Source organism: Sus scrofa, chromosome 9, assembly GCF_054392235.1.
Source record: "Sus scrofa isolate SSC_HxYL_T2T_F1_AM1 chromosome 9, Sscrofa_HxYL_maternal_Yorkshire_Landrace_v2.0, whole genome shotgun sequence".
Taxonomy (NCBI): domain Eukaryota; kingdom Metazoa; phylum Chordata; class Mammalia; order Artiodactyla; family Suidae; genus Sus; species Sus scrofa.
Window position 1 is genome coordinate 10,317,610 of NC_139391.1, and position 18,121 is coordinate 10,335,730.

Below are 18,121 nucleotides of genomic sequence, written 5' to 3' on the forward strand. Positions count from 1 at the left end.
GTAGACGCGGCTCGGATCCCGTGTTGCTGTGGCTCTGGCATAGGCCTGGGAACCTCCATGTGCTGCGGGAGTGGCCCTAGGAAAGGCAAAAAGACCAAAAAACAAAACAAAACAAACAAAAACTATAGATCTCATACCTTCGTTATTTCAGTGCATCGGGTTAAAATGGAAAGTCTTATGAGAACTGTATGGCGCAAGCACATTGCCTTGGAGAAGTAACATCCAAATAGCTACGCCTGCGAATGTGGAGGCATTTTTGATGACTTTTCGCTCATGGGTGTCACTGATTTGACTGGCCACCTTAGGAAAAGCAGAGACCATTTATATTGCTTTCAAGTCTTTTTTTTTTCTTAATCTTTTCTCCCATTTGGTAGAAGTTGAGATATCGGACCCAAGGCATTAGAGGGAAAAATTTTAGGATCTTAATCTTAGGCTGGTGAGTTTATGACGTATACAATAGGAGACATAGTGGCCTCAACCCCTTGAGGTTAGTGGGTCAACTTTCTTATCTATTGCTCCTTTGTTGCACAACCTATTCAGATTTCTCTTTGAAATAAAGTAGCCATCGTTCTGATTTGACCAGTGTTAACAAAGATATTAAGATAATAGGCTGCAGTGATTACATGAGTGATTTAGTCCAAGTCTTCAAATGTTTACGCTGTATCCAAGGAACTCCTGTCTTCTTCAACAACTCGGAGGTTGTTTTACTCAAGTTGTGTAAAACTTCTGATCCCATTTTACCTTTTTTAGGTTTCCATTATACCCCAAAGGAGGGGAGAAGTTGCAGTTTGATTACGGGGTCTATCTTCTGAACAAAAATATAGCGCAGGTAAGTAACTCCACTTCCCTCCCACCTCCCACGTGCAGCCCGCCTCCTGGGATGGCTGAGCCTCTTTATGAGCAAGCACTACAGTTGGTTCTTTTATTTAACCAGTTACAGTGATGATGCAACGTTCTTTTTTGGCCCTCGTCTTTTTCGGTGCCGTTATAAATACCACAGAGAAGCAGTGGGTGCAAAGTAGTATCCTCCTGCTAAATCCTCAGAAGCCCTTTACTGACGTGTTACCTGCCCGTAGACTCTAGTTGAATGTGGGGGTTGACCTCTTGCCTCTGCGGGTTGACCGGTAATAGCTTTCTTCTCACACAGCCTGCTTCTCTTGGACCACGTCTCGTGACCCATTTTGCATCGGGAGTTGTTTATGGAGTAAAAGCTTAGTGACATTGGCAAGTCCTTGATGGCCTCCTCACCTGTTACCCAGGGTCCCCAAAGAAAAGGCCAGGCATGTGGTCCTTTCAACCCATCTTAGATTCTTGAGACTGTCCCAACATCGCACCAGCTCGTGTCTCACTTAATGTCCTTCCACGTGCCATAGACAGACGACCAGATGCTTGGGTTTGCATTTTCTTGAAAGAAATATGCAGCATTTCCTTAGCACACTTGGCTCTACTTCAAGAGGTAGACATTCCGTAAATTTTCTAGTTGGAAAGGGAAGCCCGCTTCAGGGCTTTGTTTCTGCGTAACATCTTTCCAGCTGGAGTATCACGTGGATAAAAGCTGCTGTCTGGCTCTTACTGAAGGACGTTATCGTCTGTGTCCTCAGACCTGTCCTTTTTATAGAAGCAGTAAGGTCTGTGATGCTTTTTTTATGAGCCTGAGTTGCCTTTTATCCACATAATTGTAAAGACTCACTGAACAATTCCCTTTTTCATTTCGGACAGATCTGGGATCATTCCTCCACGTGGTGTCATCTTTGCCATTCTTCTCCTCATCTAACCGCGGTTCGATTTTTTTTTAATTTGGTTTTTATTAGGACTCTTAACTCTTTTCTGATACCGGATCAGATTTCTAGTTTGCAATCCTCGATTAATCATTTGCTTGTAACCTCTCACTCCCTCTGCTTTGATTGTCACTGCCGTCCAGCCTGTGTTCTTCATTCCAGGCAAGCGGCCCTGCTCACTGCCTCTGGCCCAAGACTCATCTTTCCATGTGCCATTCTTGCCACATCTGATGCTTTCCCTCCCACCAGAAAGTGTCTCAGTCTAAGAAACAGGACCTAAATTTCCAGGGTGCCTGGCTCACCCTACTGATAAGTCATCATACCGTAGAAAAGGCAGTGCTTGGAAGTGGTCAAGAAGTGGCCAGACTAAGGGTCCATCAAGGGCGAAGAGGTCTAAGTAGATGAGATGAAGTCAGCCAGGGTGGGAGAGAGCACGTGGACACTGGCCTCCAAGTGTGGGAGGCAGGATGTCAGGACGCTGAACCGAGTTCTGATCTGAGCTCAGAGCTTCTTCTACCTTCGCTCTGTTGGCTGTTTCTTGCCTTATGCACATGGGGCCTAAGGTCAGAAGTCTGTTGGAAGTTTCCATGTGAAACCTACACCTATTTAAGGCGAGGGCTGAAATGCCCGGAGTTCCTCATAAATCTCAGCTTCAGACACACACATGTACACACACACACACACACACACACACTCACTCACTCAGCTCTTTCTTCTCAGGGCCCAACAGGAATGGCAAGGTATGATAAAGAGGGGCTAAGAACAGCCCAGCTTTGCTCTGAGAACAAGGCCAGGAGGAAGGTGCCAACGTGCCGTGGAAAATGGGGGGGAGCCCACCCTCCACGTTAGGCTTGGCTCTCGCACCTGTTTGGTCCTCACTCTGGAGCACTTCCCAAGCGGCCTCTGATCTTATTCTCGACTGAACCAAGGCCACAAATACGCTGAACTCGTTTTATTCATCTCTTTAAAACACGGCTTCCCTCTAGTAACGTTGTGTGCCCCGCGACATTACACGCTCTTCGAAACGCAGAGGTGGCATTTGCGTGTGTGTTTAAGATCAAGGAGTCAACCCCTGTCACGCCACAGGGAGCAGGTCCCTGCCCTCTGGTGCTTTTTCCTCGCTGTCACGGCAGTTTTAACAGGAGACGACAGTAAACTTCTCATTAGCAGACGTTCTTAGGTTTCACAGTTCATTCAGGAAGCTGCCTTGGGGCGTTTATAAAGAAATTTGTAGCAAATTTGTGACCTTCCCCTTTTTTTCGCTTCAAGTCTGTTCCATCTCTCTGCTGTTTCTTGGGAAATGTTTCATTTGGTCTTCAGCCTTGCTGCCACTCCATTTCAACGTATGACAAATCAAAGAACCCTAAATCCTCATGGCTCCTAACCAGGTATTATATTAATAAGATATTTCCAACCCGTGTGTACACACACACACACACACACACACACACACGTACCAATACATCTTGTCAAAGAGGAGTTTGTCTTCTCAGCCAGCCTCATTTATACGGCATCTCAAGAGATGTGAACAAATCATGCTGTTAAAATGGCCCCACCTCAGTAATTTATAAGCCACGTTAGTGGAGGTGGCTGGAAGCATTGGCATGTGTTAAAGTGCCAGAGAAAAGGGGGTGAAGTCACTTAATACCGCGTCCATAACTTGGTTGAGGGTTTGAATAGTCAATGGGACCTTTCATCACAACCAGAAGTGGTAGTAAAATTGCTTTTTTGGTAGAGGAAATGACAGAATTTGGTCATATTTGTTACTTCAGTTTTTGGGATCAGTCCAGCCCGAGTTTTGAGAGCACAAGCTCAGAAAGACAGGCCTTCAAGGAGAACTCCTCAAGTGTTGTTTGAAGAGCCGAGAGGGCTGGTAAGGCCTGCTTGCCCTCTTCCTGTCACTGCTGTCTGAGGGGGTGTGTGTGCGGGGTTGGCTGCTGAAGGTGAATGAGGCAAAGTGCCTTGTTCATAGCACCCTTTCCTACTATGTTTCCAGAGCCAGCCCCTTTGGTGGGAAATAGTTTCCCTGTTGGGCAGCCTGTAACACCACAGGGATGGGCCCGGCAAGATTCAGGTACTGTGTAATTAACGTTGATTTAAAAAAAACCAGCTCCTGCCATGATTGTCCATGAGCTTTTAAGGACATTATGCTAGTATTTGTGTACAGCACACTGGTTTGCTTTTAGTTCCCAGAGTGTAAAAAGTAGTAAGTCAAAAACTGTAATACGGAGTTCCCGTCGTGGCACAGTGGTTAACGAATCCGACTAGGAACCATGAGGTTGCGGGTTCCATCCCTGCCCTTGCTCAGTGGGTTAACGATCCAGCGTTGCCGTGAGCTGTGGTGTAGGTGGCAGACACGGCTTGGATCCCTCATTGCTGTGGCTCTGGCGTAGGCCGGTGGCTACAGCTCCGATTCGACCCCTAGCCTGGGAACCTTCATATGCCGCGGCAGCGGCCCAAGAAATGGCAAAAAAGACCAAAAAAAAAAAAAAAAAAAAAACTGTAATACGTTTACCTTACATTTGTGGAGAGCTTCATAACTCTTGATGTACCCGCCTCGTCATCCTGCGCAGTGACAGGGGCAGCATTTGCTCCAGCATTTCCACTTTGGGGTATTTGTCCAAAGGTAACTTGAAAAGATGTCTGCACCCCCCATGTCTATTGCATTATTTAAAATGGCCAAGTCATGGAAATAACCTGAGTGTCCATCGGTGTATGAATAGATAAAGAAAATCTAGTGTGTACACACACACACACACACACACACACACACACACAGAGTAGAATATTATTCAGCCGTAAAAAGAGGGAAATCCTGCCATTTGCCATGTAGGTGGACCTTGAAGCATCATGCTAAGTGAATTAAATACCATGCGATCTCACTCATATGCGGAATCTACATTAAAAAAAAAATTCCAAACTCATAGATAAAGAGAACATGTGGGTGGTTGTCAGAGGTGGGAGGTAGGGGGTAGTGGAAATGGGTGGAAGTGATCAGAAAGTACCGGCTTCCAGTTAGAAAATACAGAAGCCTTGGGGATGTGATGTACAGCATGGCGACTCTAGTTAATACCGTATTGTAAATTTGAAAGTTGCCGAGAGAATGTATCCTAAGTTTTCACAACAAGAAAAGAAAACTCTGTAACTATGGGTAGTGATGGATGTTAAGGAGACTTATTGGGGTGGTCATTTCACACTATATGCATACGTTGAATCATTCCGTTGTACACCTGCCACTAAAATGTTACGTCACAAAATATATCACGGGAGGAGGCCCACTGTAGTGCAGTGGGTTAAGAATCCAAGTGCAGCGGCTCAGGTTGCTCCGCAGGTGTGGGTTCGGTCCCCAGCCCAGTGCAGTGGGTTAAAAGATCTGGCATTGCCACAGCTGTGGCTCCGATTCAGTTCCTGGCCCCAGACCTTCCATATGCCATGGGTATAAAATGGGAGATGAACTAATGGATTGAATGTGAGAGATGAGGGGAAGGGAGTTATCAAGAATGACTCCTGGGTTTTGTATCTGAGCAACCGGATGTATGGAAATGCTGTTTATTGAGATGGGGAAGGGGCCAAGAGGTGGGGGTTGGGAGAACCAAAAGTCTTGCCTTGGAAATGTTAAGTTTGAGTTGCCTTTTAGAAATTCAAGTAGAATCATCAAGTAAGCAACAGGACACATGGGTTTGGCTCTCAGGGTAGAAAATTGGTTGTCATCAATAGAAAGCTATTGTTTAAATCCATGGAACCAGACGACATCAACCAGGAAGGGCATGCAGAGCTAGCTGAAAAGAGAAACAGGTGCAGATAGAAACATACTGTGGGATTTAGCCCTGAGAAAATCCACTTAGACGTTGGATAGAGGGGGAAGAACCAGCAAAGACTGAGAGGGACGGCCAGCGGGTAGAGAGAAAACCAGGAGGAAGGAATAATTTGGAACCTAAGCAGCGTCAGTTCTGGAAGGAGGGAGTGCTCGACTGCGCCAAATCCTACTGCCAGACAAAGTGTCCAAGGGACTCGGGGACGTGGAAGTCACTGCCGAGCAGTATCAGTAGAGCCCTGGGTATGTTGAAGAGTGAGTCGGAAGTGAGGAAGTGACACTGAGTGTAGACAGCCCTCCCGAGGTGTATTTTGTGAAGTGAGATAGATAAATGGGTTCATAACTGGAAAAGACCGTAGGTTTAAGGGAAGCTTTTGTTGGTTTTCTTTTTTTTTTTTTCTTTAATTTGTTTTGTGGGGATGTGGAACGATTTTGCTGTGTTTCATTTTTTAAGGTAGGAGATATGGGGCATATTTTGTTTTTTTGTTTTTGCTTTAATTTGTATAATGATTTTTATTTTTTTCCATTATAGCTGGTTTACAGTGTTCTGTTAATTTTCTACTGTATATCAAGGGGACCCAGTTATACATACATGCATACATTCTTTTTTCGCACATTATCATGCTCCATCATAAGTGACTAGACATAGTTCCCAGTGCTCCACAGCAGGATCTCATTGCTTATCCATTCCAAAGGCAATAGTTTGCATCTGTTAACCCCCAAGCTCCCAATCAGCATCACTGATTATTAGAGAAATGCAAATCAAAACTCATCCCAGTCAGAATGGCCATCATTAATAAGTCCGCAAATAGCAAATACTGGAGGGAGTGTGGAGAAAAGGGAACCCTCCTGCACTGTTGGTGGGAATGTAAATTGGTACAACCACTGTGGACAACAGTATGGAGGTACCTTAGAAAACTATGCATAGAACTATATCCAGACAAAACGTTCCTTAAAAAAGACACACGCACCCGCATGTTCATTACAGCTCTATTTATTCACAATAGTCAAGACATGGAAACAACCCAAATGTCCACTGGCAGACGTTTGGATTGGGCATGTTTATATGCTGATGAGTGAGCAAATGAGAGGGATTGCTAATATGAGAGAAGGAAGGGCTACTGAAGGGCTACTTGAAGGAGTAAGGTCTTGGAGAAGGGGAAAGGAAATTGGATACAGAGCATAAGTGAGTTTGTTGGTCGGAAAAGGGGCAATTTCAACAAACTCATAGTTTCAAAAAAACCAAAAAGACAAAAGCAAGTTTCACTTAAGAATGTCCTCGAAGCAGTAAAAAATATTAATTGTATTAAGTATTGACCCTTCCGTACATTTTTTTTAAGTCTGTGTGATAGAAAGGGAAATATGCATTAAGCACTTCTGCTGCAGACCAAACTCTAATGGTTGTTTCAAGGAAAAGCACTTATGCAATTGAATTGCTCACTAAATTAGCCATTTTTTTTGGTCATGGAGCACCATCTTGAAAGATTGACTAACACAAAAGCCAAGTATACAGACTTGTGTGTTTGGCAGACATTTTTTTCAAAAATAAATGAAATGAGCCTCTTTTATAAAGGAAATCAGCTGATCATGAAATTCAAGATTTTGAATGAAAACAATGTTTTGGAAAACTTGCCTTTGCCACCATGATATTGACAACTTCCCATTCCTTAAAGATGTTTTTGATGAGGTTGGTAGTGACATTTAACAGATGCGATTTTAAAATATTTTTTAGTGAATGTATTAGCATTTAAAGTCTGTGCAGCTCAGTGAGCCAGTATTTTCCAGATTACCAGCGTGTGTTGCTATGAAGTCAGGTTCAGGCAAAGATCTCTTCAAAGTGCAAAAAATCCAATGGCTTTTAATGTAGCGGATGTAAAAAGTATGTTGATATGGTTTCAGATTCTGCATTGCTACTAACCTTTAATAGCTTAAGAATCTACTGCTTATTGAGTTTGGAGGTAGTATCAGAGAAGAATATCTACACTTATCTGGGAAAAGCTATTCAAATATTCCTTTCTTTACCAATTACGTATCTCGAAGAGGCTGGATTTTCTTATGAAACAACATATGGTAACAAAATGAATACAGAAGAAAATGTAAGAATCCAGCTGTCTTCTGTTAAAGCAGACATTGCAAAAGAGACTTGAAAAATACAAAACAATGTTGCTCATCTTACTAGTTTTTTTTTTTTTTTTAATATGCTTGTTTTTCATTAAAGTACTATTTATATGGGGAGTGGGATGGCCTGGGAGTTTAGGGTTAGTAGATGCCAACTGTTACATTTAGAATGGATACACAGCAAGGTCCTACTGTGGAGCACAGGCAGCTATATCCAGTCTCCTGGGATAAACCATGATGGAAAACAATATTTTAAAAAAAGAATATATATATGTATGTATAACTGAGTCACAATTTGCTCTACAGCAGAAATTGGCACAACACTGTAAATCAACTATACTTTCATAAAAAAAAGTAACAGATTTCTATAATTATTTTAAAGTGAATAAATATTTAAAAGCTTTTTCAATTACAACCTCTAATATCGGAAATGTTTGTATATGACCTACATAAACAGAAGCTTTTTGGGGCCCTCAACTTTAATAAGAGTATAAAGGTATCTTGAGACCAAAAAGATTCAGGAACCTCTGTCCTGGAGAATGTAGCCATCCAGATTTCCTATGAAACCCCTCAGTTGCTCATTGTGTGCTAAACCAGGGCACATGTGTCCGCATTGTGTAAAAGGCCTGCAAATTTGAATTCTGGTAAAACCGTACAACGCTAGGCCTTAGGCGAGCCACTGTCAGGGGATTCTTCACTATTGCTTTTGGGTTTTCTTGAGCCAGACCCCTTCTCCCCTTTCTTAAGCGTTGGGGGACTTAAAGAGTAATGCTTTGAGGGGATAGTTTACAGATACTGATGATTTACATTTGTATGGAACTGAATGGCTTTTGGTGTCCTTGAGCCTTCCTGTATCTCATTTCGTACTCTGTGCAGTCTGTTGACCAGGTCTGTCTTTAGGTAAGAGATTGAGTTGCTGCTGTACTAACTTCCGAAGGATGACAAAGCTGTGACATGGCCGGGAGCATTCAAGACCACATCTGAAGGCAGATCCAGCTATATCCCACTCACTTCATTTCTTCTCTTTTCTTTTTGCCAGGGGTCTTATTGCAATCCTGTGAGATGGTTAAGGCACAGACAATAACCTGCCTTTTACAGACGAGACCCCTGAGATCAGGAATTAAGTAGAAGAATGAGTATTAGATCCTGGAGACCTCATGCGCTCTTGTCTTTTTACTCTGTTACCTCTCTTTTTCCTCAAGTTACTTTAAGACTTCATAGAAAGTAAAAGTAGCCTGTCCTTCCAAAAGCTGTTGGAAACTTCTCTTCTGCCAGGGACATGGTCTTTCTATAAAACTTATGGGGCCCACAGTGCACAGCTATTTAGAAGGGATCGATGCCAGCTTACACCCAGCAGCTTAAATTCATGTCTTTTTCTTCAACATACAAGTTCAATGCATATGACACATGAGGAGAAAATGCATTTTTATTTTCTTAATTCTGCTTGGAATCAAGAATACAAATTCCAAGGATGTTTTCATCGTCAAAATGCCTTTTTTTCCCTCCTTGTTGCCTACAAATTTGCCAATAATATAGTAGAAACTCTTTTAAATGTCCCATCCCTTAAAACAACAACAAACAATTTACTAAGATACAATTCACAAACCATATAATTCACCCACTTAAAATGTACAGTCCAGTGTTCGTAACATAGTCAACCAGTTCTGCAACTCTCGCCACAGTTTTAGAATATTTTCATTGCCACCAGATAAACCTTGTACCCATTAGCAGTCACTCCCTGTTCCCTTAAGACCTCCATCCGTAGGCAGCCACTGCTTGCGTTTCTATAGATGTGCTGTTCTAGACCTTGCAAGGAATGCAATGAAATATGTGGTCTCTGTGACTGGCTTATTCCCCTCAGCATAGATTTATGGTTCATCCATGCTGTAGCATGCTTTAGTCATTCCTTCTTATTTGCAAGTGGCTGTGGCCATTTGGAGATGTATATGGATATACCACATTTTATTCGTCCATTCATCAGTTGATAACATTTGGGTTACTTACACTTGGGGGCTACCATGAATAATGCCACTTCAAACATTCACGGACAAGTGTCTCGTGGTGCCACGTTTTCATCCCTCTTAGGTGCATACCTGTGAGTGAGGTTGCTGAGCCGTATGGTAACTCTAACATTTTGCTATGGACAAAGCAGAGTTTCAGGCAAATCCTCAATCTAGAAAGATGATAATTAACGCTACTCATAAGTATTCCTTAGTGGGTTGTTTTTTTTCCCTTGTTAAGAGTAGAACAGTCGCATGGTCATATGTATGTGGGTGGACGTGTGTAATCTCAACCCACAAATATCTGAGTGTGCTGTTCAAGGCCAAGGTGTTTATATGCGGGGCTGGGAAGGATGCGCACTGTGTAAGTCGTCAACTAACCAGCAGCACGAGGCTGGCAGTGATCCCTGTCCAAGGAGAAGTTCTGGTCGGAGAATGGGTCTGGCCCTGCGCAGGGAGGGTCCCTCAGATGTGGGTGTGCTGCCCACGGAGAGGATGAACTTGGCCATGTGCTGAAATTCACAGCACCCCCGTTCCCTTCTCTCCCTAATGACTGAACACTTAGCATAGGGTTGTAGTGGGAACAAGAAGCAGCGAATGCTCAGATTGTAGCACAGGTCTTGTCTCCAGAATGGGTCCTCAATAAATAGTAGCTGCCAGCTTCTGTGCTTCATGCTGCTGCTATTCCTGGTAGGCTGATGGGGAGAGGAGTGCTTCCCTAGAAAGTTACGGCACCTGAACTGAAAATCCAGGAAGGAAGCACCTGGCTGGTGAGAGGAGGCGGAGCAGAGGGGCTGAGGAAGGGCTCTGGAAGGTGTATCAAGGGCAGCCTGGCCAGAACCGGTCACCTTAACAGTAGGGATTTGGAAGAGACGTTTTTTGGTTGATCCCATGCTGTTACCAGCTGTTATACTTGGAACTAAAGCTGGTCCGTGTGAGCTCCCGGGCATGTTGCAGATGTCCAGTGAGTGTTTATTGAAAGAATGAGTGTAAATGAGTTAACCGGAAGATTTTGCTTTTTTCTCTTTAAGACTGCTAGTTATTTCTACTTATTTCTTCTTTATTTGTAACTTTTTTATAAACGTATTTCTAAATTTTATAGCGTTTTAATTGATGAATTTAATAAATTTATAAATTTATTTCTTATTGCTACTTAAATATGTGTGTATTTAAATGCGTCTTGATTTATGTCTATTTAAATGGAGGCTTTAACTGAGGTAGAAAAAGAATATATATATGGTTGTTTTCTAAAAGTTTCATTCTGTATTTAAAGGGATAACATACCTTTTTGTAGTTGCAAGTGGTTGGTTAAGTGTTCTTATATTGGTTTTTAAAGACTCATATCAGCGCTTATCCGGTTTACTGGAATCTGAAATGATACGTTGACTGTGATCACCGTAATTGCAAATGCTGAGAGCGACGAATTAACAAGATAAAGTAATTTACTTTTACCTCAGTTGGACACTTTCACTCTAAGCTGAAACTAGGGAGATCCCATCGTGGCTCGGTGGAAACGAATGTGTTCTGCATCCCAGCCTTGCTCAGTGGGTTAAGGATCCAGCATCACAGTGAGCGGTGGTGTAGGTTGCAGACTTGGCTCGGATCCTGTGTCGCTGTGGCTGTGGTGTGGGCTGGCAGCTGCAGCTCCAAGTCGACCCCTAGCCTGGCAACTTCCATATGCCGCGGGTATGGTGCCAAAAGGACAAAAGAAAAGAGACCAGAAATCCAATGCCCAAAATATCTTTCCAAATGAAAAATGAAAGTTTTAACTTGCATTTGTATAGCTTACTTTAGGGCACAGAGATCTTTCACATATATTACCTCTTTCATCCTTTGCAAAAGCCCTAAAAGTATTGATATTATTTTACATTTAGATAAACTGAGCCTCTGAACAGCGAGCAGAGACATTCAGACGCTAATCATCTGACTCTTAAGTTCAGGGGAACATACTTGCTGGCTTCTTTTTATCAGACAGAAAAGAATTTTAGGGAGTTCCTATTGTGGCTTGACGGGTTGCAAACCCGACTGGTATCCATGAGGATGTGGGTTCGATCCTTGGCCTCACTCAGTGGGTTAAGGATCCAGCGTTGCTGTGGCTGTGGTGTGGGCCAGCAGCTGCAGCTCCGATTTGACACCTAGCCTAGGAGCTTCCATATGCTGCAGGTGCCACCCTAAAAAGCCAAAAAAAAAAAGAAGAAGAAGAAGAGGGGAGGGAAGCGGAGAAAGGAATATAAAGACCCCCAGGTGGAGTCCTACTGTGCGCAAAGCTCCGAAGGACACACACTCTGGCATTGATCCATCGATCTCTGTCTCTCCCCAGCCCTCCTGCTGACATGACTAACTGCATTTCTGGGCAATAAAGTTGCCTTTTGACTCTCTTCTCATCTGCATTACTAGGCTATGACATGTTACCCTTTTTTGAGACATGACATTTTTAATCAGGTAAAATTATTGCTTCCCTAGAGGGCTCTCCCACAATTTAGCAGTATTCTTTCCTTTGGCTATTGATAAACATTAGAGGTGGTGTTTTTACCTCATAATGGAAAAGAGTGAAGCCATTTTAGAAGTTTAGATTTTGAAACTGTATTTTTAAAATATGGTGCTATATATTTAAGGTGCTAGTACGAAAAAATACAAATCTCAAACTCTATTCATTCTTATGAAAAGAGAAACTGAGTTAGGCTTTGACTCACCTGCCTGGATTAAAACATGGTAGATGGGGCTTTGAGCATTAAACTTGTAACTCTTCTCTACAACTTAGCATAGTGGCTGTACAGATAATAGTAACGTTTACAGTTTAACATTGTTCAGGTCCCGGGCACTTTGCCTTATCATCTCCCGCAACCCTAGGAAGTATAACAGTATCGCTGTCCTCTTTTGCTGCTAGGGAGACTAAGCTTTGAAGAAGGCAGGAAGTACCACCTCGCGGTCACACAGATCTGTTAAGTAGTAGAGCCAAACCTTGAACCTAGGTCTTCTGATTCACAATCCAGAATCTCTAGCTTTTAGAGAAGGCTAGCACCGTTGATTTGAGATTCTAGATTTTTGAACTTTTAATGCTGTTGGGCTAATTTATCTTTTAAAAAAAGAGAGAGAGAAAAGACAGTTATCCTCTCAAACAGACCAGCAGCTCTGTGTGGACAGACCCAAATCGTTGTCCTGTATGTAGAGCAGTAGATTTGTAGATCCCTGGGCAGGCTGTTAGCTTAAAAGATGTCTGTGTTGTAAACTCAGACTGGCATTTCGCATTTAAATAACTCGGGTAGATACAATGGAAGGAATGAAAATTTGTCATCCACAGACTCCCGAAAGGTGGACGAAATTGTTTAATGGGAAGAACACAACACCAGCAGTTAGAAATTTTGGTGTTCGCTTCTCTCTCCTTTAACTTCTCGTACCTTGGACAGGTGGTTTCTTTCTATTGGGCCTCTGTCTGCTCCTCTAGAGAATAGGTTGAGCTTTAATAACCCCTTCCTTTCTTCTAGGAATAGTGAGTGTTCCATGATTCCTCCCAATATTGTTTTAAGCACATACATTATTTAAAAAAATGGTTAACTACAGGTGATGCAGTGTAAATTGATAAGTCATTTTAGAAAACGCGTTGGCATTCTCCACTGATGGTGCAGATATGCGCATGAGAATGTTTATGGCAGCATTATTTGTAATAGCCGAAAACTGGAAACAACTTGAAAATCTGCCAGCACTGTGTTTCTCGCTAATCATGGTGTATTTGTGTAATGGGGTCCTGTGTGGCCATGAAACCACAGCTCTGTGCAGCGATAAGGCTGCATTTCACAAACCTAATGTTGGGTCAAAGAAGCAAAGCAAAAGAGAATCTCCAAAGTGTTCCTCTATTTGTGTATGCTTCAAAAATAGGCAAGATTAAACTATATTGCTAGGAATGAAAACTATACAAAAAGCACAGATCGTGACAGGCTCTGGGAGAGACAAGGGGGTTCTCATGAGCAAGGGGCTCAACAGGGAGCTTTGAGGCACCAGCCTTTTGTTTCTTGACTGAGTGGTGGTTTTGCAGGCGTTTGCTCTATAATGATCCTTTAAACCCTGCATGCATGTGCTTTGCTGTTTGTGTGTTGTATCTTGACATTAAAAAAATTCTAGCATAGCAACAATAAAAAAGCGTGTGTGACACTAATTCATTGAATTCTCGTAGTCTTTGAGATGTGTTTGCCAGAGGAAAGGACTTGATAGGCCCTTGTCATACACCATAAGGAAAAGAATTTTGAGGTAGAACCCCTGGATGTGCATTTGTCTTAGCTAAACAAATTAAAATGTCTGCTTTTACTGATTACCTATCTGCAATGCATTTTTTATTCCTTATCTCTGATTTTCATAATAACCCTTTCAGGTGTTTATTGTCTTTCTCACTTTACAAGTGAGGAAACTGAAGCTTAGGATAATTAAATAACTCCATGGTAGAGGAGGAATTTTAAATAAATCGCTGAAAAACATCTGCATGGACTATTTTTGGTACTTTTTCTCCTTCATGCTATGGAAAGATAAATTGGAAACAACTTTTGTGATCATTTTAAGATAAGGTCCTACTGTACAGCGCAGGGAACTATATCCAGTTTCCTGGGACAGACCGTGATAGACAATAATCTTAAAAAAAGAAGAAATATTTATACATATGTATGTATGATTGAGTCCCTTTGCCATACAACTGAAATTGGCACAACGTTGTAAATCAACTGTATTTTAATAAAAAATAAAAAAATAAAAGACGTTTTTAAAGATATGTAACATAAAAATAAGCTCTGAATAAATGAATAAGCTGAGTTTTGTATCGATACTGTTAAGATTTCCCAAATGCCTAGTCGTGAATGTTTGTGGATGTTTGGGCATTTACCACCTGCAGCTTAAGGCCCTGCCCTGGGCGTTAACATTAAATCTAATTAGAAGAGAAAGCGAGAGAAACAAGTGTCTCCGTTTTTGAGATACCAGTTGTGGTGGTCACTTTATCTACATTGGCTGCACTATGACCGCTAAACTAACCACAGAAAGGAAATTACTTTGTCTGTCTTAACTAAAAAAAAAAAAAAAAAAATTTTTTTTTTTTAGACTTAGTTTGTAATGTCATTTAGGATTCCTCTGAAAGGCGTCTGAACCTTCGCCTTCGTTTATTAATTAAGGCTTCGTGATGCAGAGGTCCCCTGAGAATGAGATCATCCGAGCGGAATGTGCCAGTGTCTTAAACGGTGATAAACATCACTTCATGGTATTGAAGTGATTCAAAGAGACTTAAAACGCATAAATGTTACTTTCAGATCATCATAGCTAAGGAAACCTGTGGCCCAGCTATCAAAACAGCTTCGCCGCAGCACGTTCTGGAGCGGCGGGCTTCGCCGCACTAGTGAGTCGGCTTTAGGACCAACTGTGCTGTCTTTTGAGCTGACCTTTAACTTCTACTGTAGAATATAATTGTTTCATCTCTGAGACGCATTTATGTGTCTCTTTGCCCCCACACTAATTCGTCATCTGCTTTATAGTCATTCCAGCCAGACATCACCGTCAAGCCCCCCGGAGGCCACTAAGGACGTGTGTGTATAAATTTCCTCGTCAGTGACATTAGTTTATATCTCCTTATTAAGATACCCATTAAATTCGTACTGGGGGAGATAACACGAACACTAATGCACTTTACATCTTCCGTCAGTGCTTTTCTATTTATTTCTATAAAGGAGTTATTAATACCCGCATTTAAGAGTACCAGGGAATACGAAGCTTTTAGCAATGGTCTATGGTCTTTTTTTTAACTCTAGTAAGACGTGGAAGATGTGAAAAGCAAAGGCATTCGTTATTATGTTGTCATTTTTATTCTCTCTCGCTCTCTAAGACATAGCCATTAAAATATACGTAATACCATTTATTTTCAAAGTTGGTTAATAGTTCCTTTTTCCATAATCTCTTCTTCTAAACAAAATGTAGTACCCTGGTTTCCTTATACTTTATCTACGTAAATTATCTTGGTTGTCTAATTTGAATTCGAAACTCAGAATACATGCAGAATGTTGTGTGCTCTTTGAATATGCTAGCCAGGAAGTATTCACTGAATGTACTGTACGAGGCTCTGGTGAGTGAGAGGCCGTGAAAGAAAATGCCTGGGATGAAAAATAGTCCACATGTGTATTTCACCTAGCACCTAGCACACTGCCTTAACCTAAATAGATATTCAGTAAATATCCCTTTATTTCCACTCATTAGCGTGTGCGTTTGAGACAGTTGGCACAGCTGCCAATGTGACTTTCCATTTGCGGAATCCATAAACCACTGCCTTCAGGGCCTATGGCAACAGCAGAGCATCCTTTTGTTTTGTTTGGGGGTTTTCAAAACTTACTGCGTTTCCAAGACCGGTAATATGAAGTAAATAACACCAAGAAGTAGCAATTTGTCGCATCCGCTGGCACAGGCGATTCTGTTAGTCTCACCACCGACGTCATCTTCCACCCTTGGTCGTCCCTCTTAGTGTGTTATCCCGGGCGCAGGAAGAGAAAGTGAGGCAGTGGCAGCCTTTTTCATTGCTCCTTGCATCGCACTTCCTCTCCTGTGAGTAAAACGCAGCGTCTTAGACTCACTGTATTTAATTCTAGACTAACCTTCTCTTCCCTCCAAATAATCACACGGTCAGTGCCAGTGCCCACATTTACCGGAGCTGCATTCGTTTGGATTTAACAAGAAGCAGACTTCAGGAGGGGATTCGATGTCCACATGATTTACTGAAAGGGAGTGAAAGAAGGTGGGAGGAGCCCTCAGACTGCAATGCAGGTAGGATACTTAAGGAGAAAAGGAAGGGAGGCAAGCTAATAAGGAAGGCTCTTGGACTGCAGCTCGGTTCTAAGGAAGGTTCTTCCAGATGGATGGGGAAATCCTCAAGCCAGGGTTGCCCCTTGGAGGAGTCCCCCATCTCGCCAGAGTGGGCCTGCCGTTGGCACCCTGGCTGTGCACGGTCACTGTGCAGCCTGCAGGAAGTTTGGCCCCAATGCAGTGAGGACACACGGGTGCAGTGGCTGGAGCCGTCAGCCGGTTACAGTCCCTGCTGCACAAGATCGAAGGGACACATTTTATGGCTTCTACACCAGTTACATGACATCAGATAAATTTAGCACCTCTTTGAACCTCAGTTCAGAATGGTAATCCTGCCAATCCGTGGTTATTATAAAGGTTAACTAATATATCTTAAAACATGAGAATACGCAATAAAAGTTGGTTCTCTCTGGGCCCACCTCGCCTCCCACTTCTAACAGAATGTGATGATTTTCTAACTTACTCTCCCCTAGAACATCATTAGGGTAGAAAATGTGCCGAGGTTGTCAAACCAGTGCTACTCGAAGTGTGTTCCATGGACCAGAGCGTTACCCGTCTGCAGCAAAATAAGGAACTTGTATCAAATGGACATCGACTCCGTCAAGAAACACACTTCTGGGAGTTCCCTGGTGGTAGAGTGGTTAGGATTCAGTGCTTTTACTGCTGCAGCCTGGGTTCTAATTCCTGGTCTGGAACTAAAATCCGACATCGTCCTACTGCATGCCACGGCCAAACAAAACACTGCTAAGTTCAGATGCAATTTTTTTCTTTCATATTAAGATAGCGAAGGAAGTAGTATATTTAGTTATTCAAGCTCTTTATTTATTGCATATTTTCACTGTGCATAATAGCATTGGGATTCAGTCATATGTAAAAAGTAAACTCTAATATCTCTTTAAAAATCATGTGTTCTTTTTCACTGTATATGCAACTTCATTGTATATGTGTTTGTTTATTTCTGCTTGTCTGCTGCAGAGAAAACCATTTGAAGCTGGGTAATTCATGTTACGTTGGTGGCCGCCAGTGGCACCATTTGCATTTGGCAGCTTCAGGGCCTGTGATCAGATATCAAAGTAGGCAGGTTTGTCACTGTCATATTTCTAGGCCCTTTTCCCAATTCACTCATCAGCAAACATTCCTTGAGCTCCCACTGCCTGCCAGCTGCCATGTGCCTGCTGATGTCACGTGCTCTGTTTCAACCTTGCTGAGCCCCCAAGTCGTGAGGCTCCCTCCAGATCCACCTTCCCTCGCCATTCCGGGGAACTCCAGGTCCCACGCCCTCGGGAAAACAGAGGTGACTTGACCTCATAGTTACATATTTGCAATTTAAAGCCTGTTAATGGTCACTTGTTTTTTCCTGGACCCTCCTACAGCATGTGGAAGTTCCCCAGCCAGGGATCAAATCTGAGCCACAGCTGTGACCTACACCACAGCTGCGGCAATGGCAGATCCTCAACCCATGCACCCCAGCGGGAACTCCCAAGGCTGGTTTTTGAACTGTGGATGTCCTCCTCTAAGCCATGAGCCATGATCTTTCTTTAGTCCTTTTCACCATGTGTACAGGAATACTGGTCATCACGCATCTGTAA

General features: G+C 42.6%; 1 protein-coding gene across 14 annotated transcripts in view; it reads left to right on the forward strand.

The window, feature by feature from the left end:
- Positions 1-18,121, forward strand: part of UVRAG (UV radiation resistance associated) — a 289,633-nt gene that overhangs the window by 220,880 nt on the left and 50,632 nt on the right. For all 14 annotated transcript variants that reach the window (XR_014814737.1, XR_014814738.1, XR_014814739.1 and 11 more), the window contains one exon: positions 751-829. Coding sequence is in view for 10 of the 14 variants with exons in the window: in XM_021062526.2 (XP_020918185.2) it covers positions 751-829 (79 nt within the window). In the remaining 4 variants the exon portion in view is untranslated. The remainder of the gene's footprint in view (positions 1-750; positions 830-18,121) is intronic.